Genomic DNA, 19,509 nt, shown 5'->3' on the forward strand with positions numbered 1-19,509 from the left:
ATTGCTATTTTGGGCTCTACAACATAAAGGAATGCCGTTATAAATCTTTGGAAAAATACAGGAGTTATGAAGAAATAAACTATATTAAAGGTAAATTTATTAAGGTGAGCTACTAGTATAACAAACTTCAAAAGAGGCAACTTGCAAAAACAAAAAGGGGCAACTTGCTTCTACTAAGTAAAAATCTGAGGGGACACATCTGTTGTTCGTGATATTGTTAGTGAGAAGTGAGCTACCATTCAAAGGGATTTATTTTTTCAGCTGGAATGTTAAGTCATAGGACTATCACGGGGTTCGAAGATCACCAACGGCACCACTACAGGTATCAGCGAAGCATTTTCTGTGTATATAGAATGAAGAGACAAATATTGTTTAATCTTAGCTAAAGTCTGCTCTTCCTCTCATTTTTTCCTTGGCAAAATATAGTCTATTCCCTAATAAGCCCTGAGGAAGGTAATCAAGAAATACTACCTTCCGCCTAACACATATACCAGTATTTTAGAAAGGAACTATCATAATTAATCATCAGTGACTACCTTCCAAAACCAAGGCTACCACTGGTTTTCCCTGATGCACTGGAATAGCTATTTTTGTTTTCATTATGTTTCATGTTCATTGCACAAGCATCTTTCACTTGTGTTGCTAACAGAAAATGCATACAGCAGTGCTGTTGTATAAATACATGTCTTGCTATCAAGTGGCCTCTCAGTACTGGACCTGGAAGTAGACTGTATTTTCCAACTCATTCAAGGGTGTGCAAGCACTAGCAAGAAGAATAGGACACCAGCCTCACCACATGACCTCATGACAAAATTTTAGTTAGAATAACTGGGAAGTGAAAAGGATAAACACAAGTATTTGAACACAGATTTGCTTAAATGGATAATGGTAAAGGGCCACTCACTTTCCCTGAATAAGAGAATCAAGAAAACTGCAGACAAGAAAGAGCACACAAGGTAAAAGGGCAGGAAAAGTGTTGCAGTCAGTTCTCAGGGCCCTGTTAACACAATGCCTATGATTTATTTGTGAATGTGGTTTACACATGGTCTACTTTCTCTTGAATCAGCTGCAAGAGCTTATTAAACCAAAGTATCAGGTTGTTAAAAAATTAGGGTCATAGGGCCTCCCTGGAGGCACAAGGGGTTAAAAGCACAGCACAACAAAGTTATCAGCAGCCACTGTAACACTAGTTCGATCTTCTGCCAAGGTGGTTACCTACATGGTGCAGCAGACGTCTCCTGTCTTATCTGCTGCTTCCCACTGTCTCTGCTAAATCCTCTCACCCCCATACCTCTCACCTATACCCCATTCTTGTATGCATAAATAAATAAATCTTACAAAAAAAAAAAGGAGGGTCATAGTCTACAGAAGGCCGGGGAAGAAACAATTTGAACTATGTATCTGGCCACTCAATCTTACATATTCAGATAGGTGATGATATTATTGACTACTTCTGTTATTCCAACAGTTCTTGGGCATTCTGTAGATCAATAACCTGTATGAATAAGCTCCAATTTCTCAGAAGCTTTCCAAACTAAACACAGCATATGCTAATAATCCTGGACATTCAGTAAAAACTAAATTTATCATGATGCTGTGAGGGATATAGTTGGAGTGGTTATGTTTTCTTAAAGAATTTATAGTAGAATTGAGCAGATTTGACATTCCAGCTAGGTCTGCACTCTTGCTACCTTCCCCCTTTTAACCAAGGGAAAGGAAAAACAAGCCTATTTTCTGAGAATAAAAGGGCTTAGGGATCCATATGTAACCATAGAGGTTAGCAAACTTTTTCCATGCAAAGAATAAATATCTTAGGCTTTTAGTCTAATACTGTGCTTTTTAAGTGATCCTTCAAAATATAAAAACATTTTTAACTTAGACTACAAGAATAGGTTGTCCACACAGATTAGTTTGCTACCTCTGATATAGATGACAAATAGGACTTAATGTGAGACAGCATTTGGGACTTTTATTAAATGATATAAAACAAACAGATACTTAAAAGGCAAACTACTGTCAAGTAATAATCTCAGCCTCAAAAGTTTACAGAAAATGTGAAAAGAACATAAGAAGATTAATGTGTGAATACAGATGATGCTCACTGGGAAAGAAAGGAGGAGAATAGAAAGAAAGAAAAAAAAAAGTGTGTGAACAAGAAAACAAGTGTTCTGTAGGAGATAGGCTATACATAATGGCCATACAGTTTTGAGAGCCCAGGTGTAACAGTGAAGAACTGGTTCCACTGAACTGTATCAGTGATAATTAGGAAAGACAGAATTCTGTCTGGGCCCTCTCCTCTGGTGGTGCAAAATGAAGCTATGCACAGCAAATGCAGCATCCCTGACCCGGGAGGTGACCCACATAGTGTGGCAGGCCTCTCCTGACCCATCCACTGTTCCCCTCTAGACAGTGTATTTCATCAATCCATCTCTTCCGCTCCCTCTCTGTCTCTGGTGAATGCTCTAACCCTCCCGCATTCTGGCCTGTTCCTCAGTTCTTGTATGCATAAATAAATAAATCTTAAAAAAAAGAGAGATGATTACCTACCCTATTGTTATATCATCAGCCTCCAGTGAGTTAGGATTTTAACTGCCTTTTAACTTTTTTTAGCTAAACAATTATACGTAAATTTTTCTGAATATTAAGTGAAGAGACACACTTAAGTACACAAAAGCAAATCATTTACTACCTACTACATAGCTTACTTTTTATTGAAAGTATCTTGCATTTGAGATTGGATGCTTTGTGTTTTGCCACACACTTTAATGTAAAAAGTTAAACTATTTTTTTTTACATGCAATGAGTATCAATCTCTTCCACATGGGATCACTGGCTATAAAAAGATGACATACCACATGGGTTAATTATCTTTTTAATTGAATAGGTAACAAACTGTCTTTGTGTCTCCCAAAAACCAGAGTAGTAACTGAGTTTCTAGTCAGCAAAGTCAAAGTAGAGAGGATTAAATATGCAAAAACAAGTCCTCAGATCCAATTAAGGGAGCCCAGCTACATATAGGCTAGTCAATACTCCTTGACCCCAGGAAGCTGAAAAGCCATCCTCATAAACCCACTCAGAACATTTACCTTGAATAGCTTTTTTCCAGTTTCCAACTCATGAATAAAGATAATACATTGTTAATTCTATTTCAGAAAACTTTTTGCAAGTTGCTTTTATTTACAATGTCAACTTTTAAAAGGTCACTAAAGTTAACTAGGCAATAAACTAGGCAGAATCACTTTACAAAAAGAGGGAAAGCCCAAATGTCACTCTCTATAGAGAAACTGGAGTTCACTTTTATTCAGAGTAAAGAAAAAAGTAACTTTTGATCACACTAGAAGAACTCAGCCTTAGGTTTGGAGTCTGTACTCAAAACTACACATGCAATGAGGACAATATTCTGCTTAATACAATTGATTTGCTGCTGCATTTGTCTACTGTTTGTCTAATATTAACAATTATAAACAGAGCAGTGCAACTAGTATTTGGAACAATCCTTACAGTGTTAATGTCAGGCACAGCATGTCACTTCTCTTCACACCACTGGTTCTCTTTGCGTACCTAGGTGAGGAAATAAATGTAAGGTAATGTCTTTAGTCTTTCCAAGACCACTTTGTCATGAATCTGCAATAGTTTGAGAAGTGGGTAAGAAAGGGATAAATAAGAAACTGGCAAGATAGCAGGTTAGAGTACACTTGCTGTTTACGCTATCTCCCAGGGTTTTTATTTTGCTCTGCTAAAATTTTAAGAAAGCAAATGTTTTCAGTTTCAGTCACCAGAGCTGATGGGAAATTCAAATAGATCATTCACATTATTTTAGTTTCTGGCTGTGTCAACAAAATCATACTGACTGATTCATTCACTCTTTCCCATTTCCTAAGTTGTTCTAAAATATCCTAGCATACCATCATCCATAGGTCCTGCTTTTCTGAGGTCTTACATCTAAGGTCCCAGGTGCCAAAACTAGGAGCTATTATCTAAGAGCAACTTCTGGTTAACTCTCAGACACAAACCAGCTCTAAACAAGAATAATTATAAGAGACATAAAACACTTTTTTTCTAGGCATGTTATGGGTTTTTAGTTGCTTTAAAATGCATGTGACCAAGAGTACCAGGGCTCCTTACCTGGGCTTCTTCTTCTTCAGTGAAGTCATTTTTGATATTGAAGGTTTTGCGAATCTCCTCAGGAGTTTTCCCCTTGATCATATTAGCAACAGTCTTGCAAGTAACATCAAGCAAACCTTTGATGTCTAAATAGTTTGCAGCCTGAAAAGTGATTGTTTTCATTAAAATATACTCCATGTTTTATTAAATTAATTCCAAAGCTACTGACAATCCATTATCTTAAGTTTAAAGTGCTGTTCACTTTTAAGACATTAAAGGGAGAAAATGTCGAATTTTTCTGTGAAAAAAATTGTTGCTCATTCCCTTTTTTGACATATCTTTATAATACCAAGTCCTTTTGCTGACTTAAGCAAACTACAACACCTCCAACGTTGCAGTGGCCACTAATGCTGTGTGTGTTTGTGTACATAGGGGCATGCATGCACAAACATTACAAGTCAGATCTTGACAAAAATATTTTAGGAAGATTCAAACATAAGCATCCATAGCACCCACATCTGTTTATCTTCTGGAAGATCCAGTTTTAGGTTTCTTTGATTTTCTCTGTTTCAGTTTTTTATTTTACTGATTTCTGTTCTTTAATGATCCCTGTCCTCAGATTTAATTTCATATTTCACTAGTTTTTTCAGGTAAAGGGTAGATCAAAATAAGACTTTTCATTCTTTCCAACCTAGGTATTGATTGCTATCAAGCTCCCTCTAAAGAATATTGAGCAGCACATCTCACAGGTTTTCATGTGTTGTTCTATTTTCAGACAGCTCAAAATTCTAGTTTTCTTGCTTCTGCTTCTTCAACTCCTGGCTTGCCAAGAAGTGTATTAATTTTCAATTATTTGCATATTTCCCAAGTATCTTTCTGTTGCTGGTTAGTTTCACCATCATCATGAAATACATACTTCATATGAGTGATTTTTGTTTTAATAAGAGGTTTGTTTTATGGGCCGAGAACACATCTATCTTGGTAGCATACACTTGAAAAAAAAATACGTATTCTTCTCTCATAAGATGTAATATCCTGTGTCAATTAAGACAAGTTGGCCAATAGTGTTATTCCAACCTTCGATATACTGACTTTGTCTAATTGATATCGATTATTTACAGACAGATGTTGAAAGCTTTACTATGATTATGGATTTGATCCCTTTACCATTATGCAATAAATGATGTTCTTTGATCCTGCTAATATTCCTTGCTCTGAAATATATTTTAACAGCCACTCCAGTTTTTGATTAACCTTACCATGTCTTATCTCTTCCCACCCTTTAACCCTGTGTCTTATATTTAAGGTGAGTAGACAGCCAGCTAGATCCTCTTTAAAATCCCGATCCAACAATCTCTATTCTTTAATTGTGGTTTTTAAAGCTTAACATTAATGATTATTGATAAGAGGTTAAATATGCCATTGCATGTGAGTTCTGAAGGTGTTAAATAACTTCACTGATAAATCTCACAAATTTAACTTGGTAAGAAGTGCTAAAACACTCCGCAGATGGCATACAGTATTGTATTAAAAACTTACCAGAATAAGTTCAAAAAGTGTCCCTTGGTCAACCTTTAGGAATTCTTGGTCCCAAACAGGGATATCATCTGTCCGCTTTTCTTTGTTCTCATCATCCTCAGGAGGAGGAGGGTCATCCTTGTGGTGGGTGCACCACTGAATGACCTACAACAACAGTTTATCTCTTTGTTGCATTCTGTCACAAAGTATTTACACCACTACTAAGGCAAAATTATTCCCTAAGAACCAGCTAGAGGGCTGACCTGAATAATGGAAGTTAGTAATCAAGTTTGAAAAGTTATTATGAAGTGCAGACATCTTCACAATTCTAGTGTGTGCACATAGATAAGAAAAAAAAAAGCAGATTACTATACTTGACAAATTATGGGAGGGGGGATGGGGAAAAATAAACTCCTGCTCAAAAAGATTTGTTAAGTCAGACAGGACTGTGACTGGAAAATAGCAGCAATATGTACAGCCAACAATGGATTACCCTAGAGGATATAAAATCTTGAAAATCACTGGAGAGTAATAGTCCAAAGCTATAAGCAGACAATTCACAAAAGAAATCTCAGTTTCATTAGATGAAATTAATCATGTGTTAGGCACTAAGTTTTCCCTAAGCCCTCCGCCTCCCCCCCCCAAAGAATTTCAGGGTTTTATTATTTTTTAAGTGTGAAAGAAACATTAACTCTTTCATCTAGTGGAAAGTGTAAATTGGTATATTCCATTTGAAAGCAATCTAATACAACCTACTGAAGCTCAATACATGAATACAGTCAAAGTACGCCAGAAATATTCACAAGACTACTCTGTGTAAGAACAAAGCAAGAACACCTTAAGTGTTCCCTTATAGTAGGGAAATTAATACAGTATAGTTAAAAGTTTCAGGATATTCATTAGGGACCATGCAGAGCAACAAAGAATAAAATCAACATTGAAAGCTTTAAGTTGCAGAACCTAGGAAGTATGTAAGTGGGTGTTTGCTGTATATAGTCAACTGTCACTTAACAAAGGAGAGAGAATAAATCCTTAGACAATTTTATCAGTGTAGTTGTACAAACCTAGATGATAACCTTACTATATGCCTAGGACATGTGGTATAGCCGACTGGGATCACCACAGTACACACAGTCATTAAGCAACAAATAACTGTAATTCAACTATTCTGCATCATTATAATTTTTTTACAGTAAAATGTCCAGAAACTAAATAATGCTGACAGAAAATGGGGGGAGCTAAGAAATTACACTGTCAGGGCTCTGCCTGTAGGGTTAAAGTGCAGCACTATGAAGCCATTCACAGCCACTGCAACACAACTTCAATCCCAGCCAGGGAGCTGACCCAAATGGCATGGCAGACCTCTTCTGACATGCCTGTTCCTCCCCTCAGCAGTGTGTTTCAGTACATCCAGATGCCTGTTCTGCTCCCCATTCTGTCTCTCGTGAATCCTCTCACCCTTCAAGCCTCTGACCTGCACCCTGGTTCTTATGTGTGTAAATAAATAAATAAATATTTTTAAAAGACCAATAATTAGAATTTGCTTATACAAGTATAAAACATTCCTAAAAGGACATGAAAGAAATTAAAGTTGGTTATTACACATTAAGAAATTTCTGACAAGAGATAAGGACCAGAATTTTTTTTTATATATATAAGTTTATTTTTACATCATTTTGTACATTTTCTTTCTTTCTCATCTCAATTGTAATCCCCGCGGGTTTCCCATCACCAGGTCACCAGTGTGCCATCACTATAATCCCGTGTTCTTCCCTCCCCACCCCATCCCCCGTTTTTGATCCCATTCCCCACTCCACCCCTACAAAATGTCTCTGGTATATGGCTGTTCATTATTCTTGTTATTTTCTCATCTAGGACCAGAGATTTTTTAAAAAGATTTATTTATTTATGCATACAGAACTGGGGTACAGGTCAGAGGTGCATGGGCGGTGAGAGGATTCACCAGAAACACAATGGGAAGCAGAACAGGCTGAGTAATGAAGTACACTGCTAAGGGGAGCAGCGGGGGGCTCAGAAGTAGTCTGCCACGCCATGTGGGTCACCTCCCTGGCAGGAAACTCAACTTGTGCTGAAGTGGCTTTTGCTTCTTAGTACTGAGCTTTAACCTGCTATGTACCACCAGGGAGGGCCCAGGAACAAAGATTTTATTGTATATCTTTTACAGTCTTTAAATCATGATTACTATACAATATACTTAAGTTTAAATATTCATAAGTAACAGTGCAAGTAGGGTAAAAAAACAAACACAAAACTTGGCACTGTTTTATCACCTAGTCCATTAACTCTTGACATCTTCTACTACCCTCTTTGTTCTAACCACTATACTAGCCTCCCACCCATCTTCAAAAACAGGTCGTACTATAGTCTAAGAATCACTGCACTTGCTCCCATCCCCTACAATTCCCTCCCAACATATTCACAGCTTTGTTCCAAAATCACCTTTTCATCCAGGTATTTCCTGACCATCATTATTTTTAAAATACCTAACTCTCCACCTACCACTTACCTACCACTCAAACTCCAAAGCCTACCCAACAGATATATAAATTATGCTATTTATTTCTCCCACGTTTATGACATAAACTCCCTAAGGACAGAAAACGTACTGCCTTGGTTCACCACTGTATCTCCAGCACCTAAAAAATAAATGCCATGCAAATTAAGACCACGATGAGAGGCCACCTCACCCCAGTGAGAATGGCACATCTTCAAACAGCCAGCAACAAATGTTGGCGAGGATGTGGAGAAAAAGGAACTCTCCTGCACTGCTGGTGGGAATGCAAACTAGTATAACCACTATGGAAAACTGTTTGGAGGTTCCTTAAACTGCTAAACATGAGCTTCCCTACGGCCCAGCAATCCCAGTCCTAGGTATCTACCCAAAAGACACAAAAACACTGATTGAAAAAGATACTTGCACCCCCATGTTATTGCTGCTTTATTTACAATTGGAAAGACACAGAAACAGCCCAAATGCCCAAAAATGGATGACTAGATTAAAAAGATGTGGTACATATACATAATGCAATATTACTACTCAACCAAAAAAAAGAAACACCTGTCTTTTGCAGCGACATGGATGGAGCTGGAAAAGATCATGCTTAGTGAAATAAGCCAGAAAGAAAAGGAAAAATACTAGATGGTTTCTCTCATAGCAGGAATATAACAGAACAGGCAAGAAAAATAATGATAAATGATGAACAGCTATATACCAGACACATTTTGTGGGGGTGGAGTGGGGAATGGGATCAAAAACAGTGAGGGGTAAAAATAAACTTTGTAATAAATTAAAAAAAAAAACAAAAACAGTGAGGGAGTCAAGTGCACTGGACTATGGTGATGGCACATGGGTCATTTTGGTGATGGGAAGCCCAAGGGAATTGTAACTGAGATGGAAAAATGCACAAAGTGATGTAAAAATAAATGATATATTAAAAAATATAAATAAACACCGTGCATTTGAATGAATGCAAGCAAAGTTGTCTTAAGAGACATTTTACATTAATATAAAATGTTTACTTATAAGACAATACCCACATGTAAATGAGACTGAACAAAATAAAATGTAAAGGTTCAAAACCATCAATGGCTACGACAGAAGACAAGCAAACTGGTACAAACTATAATAAAGAACTGTCATAAAAAAAAAAAACTCATAAAAAGCTGATTCAACTGTAATATGGATAAAGCTTGAAAACATTACAATCAATGATATGTCAGACACAAAAGGAAAATAGTAGATACTCAGTACAATCAAATTTATATACAGAAAATAGAACAAAGGTTATAAGGGGTTAGAAAGAAGTAGGTACTTTTTACTTAACCAATGTATAAGTTGTCTGAGATGAAAAAATTCTGGACACAATTAGCGGCAACAATGGCATGTAAATGTATTTACATAAACATACACTTAAATAAGTTAAAATGGGGTCCTCGCTGGTGCTGAGATGAGTTACAGCACAGCACTATAAAGCTCTCCACAGCCACTGCAGCATGAGTTTAATCACCGGCCAGGAAGGTGACCCACATGATCCCACAGAACTCTCGTCCCACCTGCTGCTCCCACCAGCCGTGTATTTCAGTCCATCTGTCTGTTGTCCTTCCCACTGTCTCTGGTGAATTCTTTCACCTAACCCCAACCATCCCCACCCCTCCCCGAAATTCTGGCCTGTGCCCCAGTTTCCTATACGCATAAACAAATCTTAAAATAAATAAATAAAGGAAGCTACTTATCAACTTAGATCATCAGGATATTGTTAAATGGAAAAGAAAAGTAATCTACAAGTATTTACTACCTTACCTTTTTTAATATTGCTGCATTAACATTAGGAAGAGGAACTGGGTCATCATCTCCTTCATCATCCATTCCCAAATCTAAGAAAACCAGGGGGGAGATGCCATTATTTCCTAACTTCTTTATAGTATTTATATCAACCAGGCTATGCACCAAACAACTAATTTGAATGAAAGGTTGTCTAAAAAGAACACAATAAGTACTAAACATAATACTTTAATAACATTGGCAATTTTTACTAACAGGTCCATGAACCACACAAAAGTATATTAAACTGTAAGTTGACAAGTAATATTATGTAATATTATAAAAGTTCCTCATTAGGAGAAAGCATGATTAAGCTAGCAGGACTGAGATGAGTAGGCAACCATTTGAAAATTAACTAACAGGAGATCCTTACCGTATTCTATATACCAAAGTCTCTAGATAGATTATATTTAAGAAAAATCAAATGATTAAATACTATACAAGCAACAGAATCTCAACCTATTAAAATCTGAAATCCAAAAATATATTTACACACACTCAATAGATCATACAGCCACTCTGACAAAAATTAGGCAGGCAGCCTAATGTGATGATTTCACACCAGCAGAATTTCAAGTCAAGTATAAAATGATAAAACTTACCTGAAAAAAAGTGAAAATATGCTTCTATAGTTTAAAATGTTTCTAGGCTATGTAAGAGACTACATTATGTCTAGGGAGGTTAAAGAGAAATGGGTTGAGGAACTTAAGTTTCATGTATATCTTTTTTTTTTTTAACAAATGAGTTTTGTTTTTTGTTTTTTATTTATTTATTTATTTATTTATTTATTTGTACAGAACTGAGGTACAGCCAGAGATGCGGAGGGTGAGAGGATTCACCAGAGACAGAGTTGGATGCAGAACAGGCAAATCGACAAACTACACTGCTGAGGGGAGCAGTGGCGGGTCAGGAGAGGTCTGCCACGCCTTGTGGTCACCTCCCAGGCAGGCAGAAATCGAACTCATGCGGAAGTGGCTTTAGATTCTCAGTGCTGTGCTTTAACCCGCTGCGCCACCAGGGAGGGCCTCATGTATATCTTTTTCATGCTATTTATCACAAACACAAATTACCTATTGAACCTGTGGCTTCTATGGTAAAATGTCATACCTTTCAGATTCTCAGAGCATAATGAGTTCCAAAGTCAAAACCTAAAATTAAAATCTATATATGGGCCCTCCCTGGTGGCACAGCGGCCCCAAGAAGGTGACCAATGTAAAATAGCGCATCTGAATTTTGGATAAAATCACTTTTTCTGAAATAGTATTAATCAGCAGAGAAAGAAATTACATTCTGTAAAATACTTCTATTGGGGGAATTAAGATATTAGAGTAGGCCCTCCCTGGTGGCGCAGCGGGTTAAAACAGAGCATTAAGAAGCTTAAGCCACTTCCGCATGAGTTCGATTCCTGCCTGCCCCAGAGGAGATCCACATGGCGAGGCAGACCTCTCCTGACCCGCCCACTGCTCCCCTCAGCAGTGTACTTCGTGGATCTGCCTGTTCTGCTCCCCACTCTGTCCCTGGTGAATCCTCTCACCCTCCGCATCTCTGGCCTGTACCCCTGTTCTGTATGAATAAATAAATCTTTAAAAAAAACAAAACAAAAAAAAGAGATTAGTGTAAATGTAATATAGAAAACCAGCTTGTTTAGATCCAAATGTTCTTTGAAAGAAGGCTTAAGTCACATAAAAATAAGGATCTTATAGTTGTAAAGGATTACTTCTCTAGCATTTAAACTAAGGATCTGCAATGTCTTTTGCTTTAGGCACAAGTAGAAAATGTCATTAAGCTATCTCATTTCAAGGGCTTCTGAAAGAAACCTAATTCCTGATACCATACCCTGAACTTGAATAAAACAGTAAATTCACATGCACACATGCCAAGATTTTCACTTCCCACTGTCCTGGTTTGTTTTTTTGTTTGTTTATTTTCATAAGTCACACATAGAAAGAGACATAACAAGACATACTGAAGATAAGAAAACAAGGACAGCCATTAAGTTGCCTAATTCAATAGACTCCAGTCCTCAAGAGACTACAATTCTATATAAACCACTGGTACACTTAAGATAAAACCATTCAATTCTGATGCCCAAAGGCTATGGAGGAAAAGAATCATTTGATTGTTGTATATCCATCCACTTGCTGCAGTAATCAAAGTTGGAGTGGAAAACCTTCAAAGAGCCTTATGTTCTTTAACTGGCAAATGCTTCTTTGAAGCAGCACAGGACAGATTAGTGTCCCAGGCACCAACTAAGATGAAATAAAGAATGCTTTCATTGCTAAAGCAACTAACAGTCAACAATGTGATTATCAATTTCTACATCTTCTAGATAAAGCTTTACTCACCCGCCTTTAAGGACATAAGTGGATAGGTCTCACACTATTAGTGATTATACCACAGTTCTTCATTCAATAGGTACTTGATGAATACTGACTGTGGATGTACCAAGGGGTTTATATCTTAACAGAAGTGATCTATGTATGTGAGTTACCAGGGTACAGAACCCTAAGTGCCCTATGATGGTAACAATTACCAAATAAGAATTTATATGTTCTGCTTTTATCAGCAAACCCCAAGTCACATGCTTAGAAAACAGAAGACACACTACAACTCAGCTTCTGCCTTTACCATGCTTGCTAAGAGTCCTCTAAATTAACTGAAATCCTAAGTGACCAGTGTACAGCACATGAATCTGGTTCACTCTAGTCACTTCATAATGCCCCATCAGCCCTCTGCTTTGAATACTGATTGATTACCCATTTCTCAGTTCCATACTCTTACCTTATCCTATTAAGGGTCCCCCAACTTCATTTAATCCCATAGATATATACTGCCATAATCCACCATATAAAGTCTATTTTCAGCCGTCTACAAGTTAGACACTTAAGAGTCACATATTCAAGGGCCCTCCCTGGTGGCGCAGCAGGTTAAAGCACAGAACTGAGAATCTAAAGCCGCTTCCCCATGAGTTCGATTCCCGCCTGCCCGAGAGGTGACCACATGGTGTGGCAGACCTCTCCTGACCCGCCCACTGCTCCCCTCAGCAGTGTACTTCGTCGATCTGCCTGTTCTGTTCCCCACTGTCTCTGGTGAAGCCTCTCGCCGCCCCTGAGCCTCTAGCCTGTACCCCAGTTCTGTATGCACAAATAAATAAATCTAAAATAAAAAATAAAGTCACATATTCAAATGCCTACTAGATTGTTACAGAGATCTTTTGAAAGACTCTCAAATATGTAACATGTTCAAACTTGAAGATATCTTTTTTCAAACCCTTTCTTCAACTTAGTTCCACCAATCACAGTGTCTCAATCTCATCCCACTCCAAAATGCCCAAAATAAAAACCTCAATTTAATTTTTTTCTAACACACCCTGTCTACTGTACCTCAAAATGGTCTTTCAAAACATCCTAATTTTGCTAGTCTTGAAATCACCTCACTAGTATTTTTGATCACAATCTCTCCACAAACCTGAGGAATAATATTAGTCACAATATTCTCACAGTACCACCAAGCACACTTTATTAATGTTCTAATTATACCACATGACAGTTTCCCTTGCTTGGTTTCTGCCTCTTGGTTTATATATTATTCAAGGACAAGGACTTCCTTGTGGCTCAGAGCTCAAAGACTCAGCACTAACAAGCTATCCCCAGCCAGTATGGCATGAGTTTGATTCCTGGCCTGGGAGTTGACCCACATGTTGCAGCAGACCTCTGTTGTCTTGCCTACTGTTCCTCTCAAAAGTGTATTTAAGTCAATCTACCCATTCTCCTCCCCACTCTGCCTCTGGTGAATCCCTTTGCTCCCCAACCCCAAAATCTCTAACCTATACCCCAGTTCTTGCATGCATAAATAAAAAATAAATCTTAGGAAAAATATGTGTGTGTGCATGTGTGTGTGTATATAAAAAGTATTATTCAAGAACAAAAACCATTTCTCATTTACCTTCTTTTCATCAGCCTTTAGCTGATTCCTGGCACATAAATCTTTAGTATGTAAGCTGCAAATAATAAAAACCTTTCACATTTGACTATTTGATATTTAAGAACATTCTTACTTCTACTGTTTTTTCCCTACCAACTCTATACACTGATTTGTATGTGTCCCTATTTTTTTAGAGATTAATTTATTTATGTACATGAGAACTAGGTATAGGACAGAGGTTTGGGTGGGGGAGAGGATTCACCAGAGACAAAAGTGAGGAAAAGGCAGACTGAAATACACTACTGAAGGGAGTAGTTGGGTAAGACAGAAGAGGTCTGCTGTGCCACGTGGGTCACCTCCCTGGCTGGGGATAAAACTTGTGATATAGTGGCTTCCAATCACTTCACAGTGCTGCGCTATAATCTGTAATACCACCAGGGAGGGCCCTGTGTCCATATACTAGTAAAATCCACCAATCTGTTAGTAATACTAAAATATCTATATTAGCTAGTAAAAGTTTCAAAATGCTTCAGGACCTGTTCCTGCCTTTGTTGTGTGTGTGCTGTGTTCTGTTTCAGAGGGGTAACAAAATAGACAAAAGGGAAAACTTAGTTTAAAAACGACCTCTACTCAGTTTACAATCTACTCCGTTTATTCCTTTTAGTTCAAACAAGATACTCACTTAGCTACCATATAGGAGGATATCTCTTTTCTGAAGGCTTTTAACTTTTATCTTTAAAAACTGTGAAACAACTCATAGCAGGAGTATAAAGGAACAGGGGAGGAAATAATAACAATAATGAACAACTATATACCAGAGACATTTTACAGGGGTGGAATGGGGAATGGAATAAAAAACAGTGGGAGCAGGGAAGTGCACTGGACTCTGGTGATGCCACACCGGTGATCTGGTAAGAAAGCCCCAAGGGGATTATAAGTGAGATAGAAAAAGGCACAAAATGGTGTAAAAATAAACTATATTATGTTAAAAAAAAACCTGTGAAACAAAATTTACCTGAAACAGAAATGGGCCATTGCCTGAGGCTTTGGAAATCATTTCAATATTAGCCTATGGTCTCATTTTTTATTAACTTAAACAGTGCAGAAAGGATGACTTATAGCAGAATAATGCAATTAATACTTTAAAGGAAAAAAACTGACACTCTGGAGCACTTTAATGACATATTATTTGTGTAATTTTGATGTTCAGAGATTATCTCAAAATATTTATTTTTCCCTTATCCCCTGACTACCATATTAATAAGCTTACCTTCCAACATTGTCTTGATAGTCACAGATTGTTTGGCAATTTCCACATCAACTTCAAATATCTCCCCATCAGAACTCTGCAACTTAATTGAAGGCATCTACAAAAAAGTATTAAATTGAATTTGAAATTTAAGTTATCAGTACTATACAAAATTCCATCAACTACAATCTGCTGGAAGCCCTCAACCATAACTATAAAACCCTAAGGACCTGTAGAATGTAACTGTAAAAAAACACTAAGTGATTATTCAAAGGTTAGCATATATTCTTGTGAAATTTCTTCAGGGTAACACTCAGCAACAGAAGCTTTTAAAGGCCTGTCCTACTAAATTCACTACTGGTAATGTAAAATGTAACTAAAATGGAAGTATTTATTCCCTGCCTGCCTTTCTGCACTTATTGAATAATGACAACTCCTATTTGAATAGTTAATCACCACAGTCCCCTGCAAATGTGGAAAGGTCATTCCAAAACAAAACAAAGCTACCTAAAGATGCAATTTTTACTTAGTGAGACCTACCAATGAAAAATATGTTCAGACCCAAAGTAGATTAGGATACATTTGTATGGATAAATGCAAGACCATACACAAGAGGGTAAAAGATTTAAGGATAAATTAAGGATTTAATCTAATCCCTTAAACCAAATAAGGAACTTAAATACACTTTAGATTAGTCTTAATTGTCTTTCATTACGGATTGTCCAGGAGTCCAAGTTTGAGATCTTCTACCAAATTATAGTAATAATAACCTATTACTTGCTCCAAAAATGTGTTTATTAACTGAGATTAACTATGAGTCATTAAGAAAGTCACCTCTTACATAAAAGTTAATTAAGCAATTAACTTCAATGGAATAGAATCCTAGCAAAAATGAAAAAACTCTAACATTAGAAGTTCCAAAGCTAGAAATTTCTTAACCATCTTCAGATTTCTGACTAGGAGGCTTGGGATAGGGTGCAGTAAAGTATGGAGGCACAGTAATACCTACCTGCAAAAATTAAGACCTCAATTTTCACCACATTCGTAAGCCTGTGACGTTATTATTTTAAAGTGTAGAGTATAGCATTTATAGGAGCCACTGCACCCACTTTATGTTCAAATAACCTAAGACCCATTAAATCAGTTAAAAATGTTCACTCAGTTTTTCCCAGTATATCTCCATCACCCAAATTGAAAGCTATTAGGGAAAGGAAGCAAAAAAGTGAACTGTTTCAAAACGAGCTAATGAAATATCCTACTCTCACTCATTCTAGGTTGGAATCAGATTTCACTTTTCAGTTAATATGTCTGCTTCTCCATAATACTTAGTGCTTGCCAATAATGCAGTTGTTCTAGCTCAATGGAGAAGAGCCCGGAACAGAGGACCTTCCCTGTGACAAGGCAACAATGAAAGGTATCTCCAAAGAGAATGTTTTAATGTGAACCCAACTTTTAGTTATAAAACACTGTACTTTTTATATTCCACAGCACTGGAAAGAATAAAGACAGAATTACATTCCTGGCAATGCAGCTAATTAAAGTGCTTGTAAACAAGACCATTTTTTTTTCTTAAAAAAAAACTTTTTGAAAAAACAGCAAGTTCTGCTTAGTCATAGTCAAATTTGTGTATTAAGTTACCCTAAAGGGAGCTGAGATCTTATTAAATAGCAAGAAGACAGTCAGTTAATTTGTAATTCAATGCACTTTGTAATCCTAGACTGAATACTGAAAAAGAACTTTTTCTAGTGTTAGACAAATGGAATTCCAGACAAAATTTTCAGATAATAATGGATCAAATTTTGATTTGACATGCTATCAAAATCATTCTTCAGGCTGCTATACCTGGAAGTTACACCAAATTTAATTAAGCTCCCATATTTAAAAATTTCTTAGGCTCCTATACATAACATAAAAATTAAATACCATCCATGGACGGCTTGTAATGGGTTTGATCACATCTCAAAAGAGAAAAACAAAAAGATTGTTTTAAACGACACGAAATTCTGACATCTCTTTGTAGAGGGCAGGGTGGAGAAATCTGTATTGCACTGTGACAGATGACCCAATCTATTGTTACGCTCGGATGAAAAATTCACGACCCAAAACCCAAACTTGATGACTCCGTTAAAAACTGACCCAAAGCAGGTTGAGTACCCTTATTCCTTTAAAAGGAAGAAAAAGTTTGAGTTACAGAGTTTTACAAATGACCAAGACGATGGTTATTTGCCATTACAACCACTGTTTCAGCCATTAATTCTAGGCTGTGGCAAAAATAATGGGAGAAATCTCTGTACAGAAGGCGCAGGCGGCTATCTGCAAAGATCCGCCCAACACGTTAGCCAGGACCGGCGACGGACGCCAGACCCAAGGAAGGCAGCAAAGAATCCGGCGCTCACGGACTACCACCGCCACCCCACGCTCCCTCCGGACACCAAAAAAAAAAAAAAAAAAAAAAAAAACACGCTCACCACAGCTAGGGCACCTCCATTCTAAACTCCCACTGTCAACCCCGCCCTGGAACCCCGGGGCCGGCGGGCTTAACGTCAAGGGAGGCCCCCGGCCGCGGTCTGGGCCTCTGCAGCCGAGCTCTAAGCTGGGTGAAGCTCGCCCGTGTAGAAAGGCCCGACCGGGGCTCTCCTCCCACTCCGGGCCCCGCGCGGGAGCCACAGGGTGTCGGGAGGACGCTCGGGCTGCAGAGGCCTCGCCGAGTCGAGAGCTGGGGCGAAAGAACGCCGGCCTCTCGCACCTCCCGGGGAATGGGTCCGCAACGGGATCCACCCGGCCTGAGGTGGGGCCAGGCCCAAGTCGCTCCGGCTCCGGAAGGCCGAAGTCACAACGGAGCGGCCACCTAACCCACAAAACACTACACCACCGAGCCTTCCGAGCTCGGTGGGCGGCTACTCACGGTGCTCGGTCTCAAGGAAACGGAGGGCCGGAGGCTGACGAAAGCGGGGCGGCGTCAGCACAGAGGAAAAGAGAAAGGCGGAGAACAAGGCCACTACAGCGGCTCGCCGCGGCGTCGTCTTTTATAAGCTGGCGCAGGCGTCGAGGACCCCCGGGGCTCGTGACGTCACAGAACCAGCGGGGCTGGCCGCCGAGATCGCCTGACAGGAAGTGAAGGACACAGGACGGATCCAGGGCGCCGGCGGGGCCAGGTCGGACGAAGAAGAGCCGGGCGCTACGACGCAGGGCGGGGCTTCTTACTCACCGTCGAAAGCGCTGCTTGCTCCCGGTAAAGCGGGAATAGGGCGCTGGATGTGTGCTCGCGCCCTGCAAGGGCCCTTCAGGCAGGAGCTGTCCTAGGACGAGTTAAAGACCCCAGTACTGAAAAGCCTAGAAACAGCTAGCGGGTGGAGGGCGGGGGAGATGGAGAGAGCGGGCGGAGAGAGGGGGTGGGGTAGGGGGAGTGGGGAGGGGCTGCGGCTCCCCTTTCAGGACGAGAAAACTGGGGCTCAGAGGAAGAATGGCAGATGGGCGTTGCCGTCACTGCCTAGAGATTCTGCTCAGGGCCTAAGTGTCCTCCAGTGAACCTAGTAGGAGTTAGCTCACTCCCCACAGGAGCCCGTGAGGTGAAATCATGTTGCCTTTTTTCACCTTTATAAAAAAAAGAACATTCTACCCAAGACACAAAAACACTGATTCAAAAAGACACCTGCACCCCCATGTTTATTGCTGCTTTATTTACAATTGGAAAGACATGGAAACAACCCAAATGCCCAAAAGTAGATGACTGGGTTAAAAGATGTGGTGCATATACACAATGGAATATTACTCAGCAATCAAAAAGATAAACACATACCTTTTGCAGCAACATGGATGAAGCTGAAAGGGATCATGCTTAGTGAAATAAGCCAGAAATAAAAGGAAAAATACCAGATGGTTACACTCATAGCAGGAGCATAAAGGACCAGGGGAGATATAATAATAATGATGAACAAATATATACCAGAGACATTTTATGGGGTGGAACGGGATCAAAAACGGTGGGGGGGAAGGGCACTGGCACTGGACTATGTTGATCAGACGGGTGATCTGGTGATGGGAAGCCCACAGGGATTACAACTGAGATGGAAAAAGGCACAAAATGATGTAAAAATAAACTATTATATTATAAATAAAGGAACAGGTTCAGGTTCATGATGGTTCAGATGCAGAGCAAAGATTTGAACATTACACCGTTTCCCCACTATTGACTTCTGAAGAGACTTCCAAGCGCAAACTAAACACTTGCAGGGAACCCCCAAGTCTAGAGAGGAGGCAGAGAGTACTCATTAATTCAGTAAACACGCATCATGTGTGTGCATGTGCTTGTGTGTGTCACTCACAGGGTGCAACCTGTACTAAACTCCCAAAAGGCTGTGACAGGGGTCCA

At 39.0% G+C, this 19,509-nt stretch overlaps 1 protein-coding gene across 1 annotated transcript; it reads right to left on the reverse strand.

Moving 5' to 3' along the window:
• Nucleotides 1-2,855: 2,855 nt before the first annotated feature.
• Nucleotides 2,856-18,146, reverse strand: SKP1 (S-phase kinase-associated protein 1). The gene is made up of 6 exons (XM_004686725.2): nucleotides 18,043-18,146; nucleotides 15,159-15,255; nucleotides 9,944-10,017; nucleotides 5,644-5,787; nucleotides 4,126-4,266; nucleotides 2,856-3,561 (listed from the first exon to the last, which is right to left on the reverse strand). The coding sequence occupies exons 2-6, from the start codon at nucleotides 15,253-15,255 to the stop codon at nucleotides 3,526-3,528; spliced, it is 492 nt and encodes a 163-aa protein (XP_004686782.1). The 5' UTR covers nucleotides 18,043-18,146; the 3' UTR covers nucleotides 2,856-3,525.
• Between the last annotated feature and the right edge of the window lie 1,363 nt (nucleotides 18,147-19,509).

Source organism: Condylura cristata, unplaced genomic scaffold (assembly GCF_000260355.1).
Source record: "Condylura cristata isolate star-nosed mole 26May11 unplaced genomic scaffold, ConCri1.0 scaffold00021, whole genome shotgun sequence".
Lineage (NCBI taxonomy): Eukaryota > Metazoa > Chordata > Mammalia > Eulipotyphla > Talpidae > Condylura > Condylura cristata.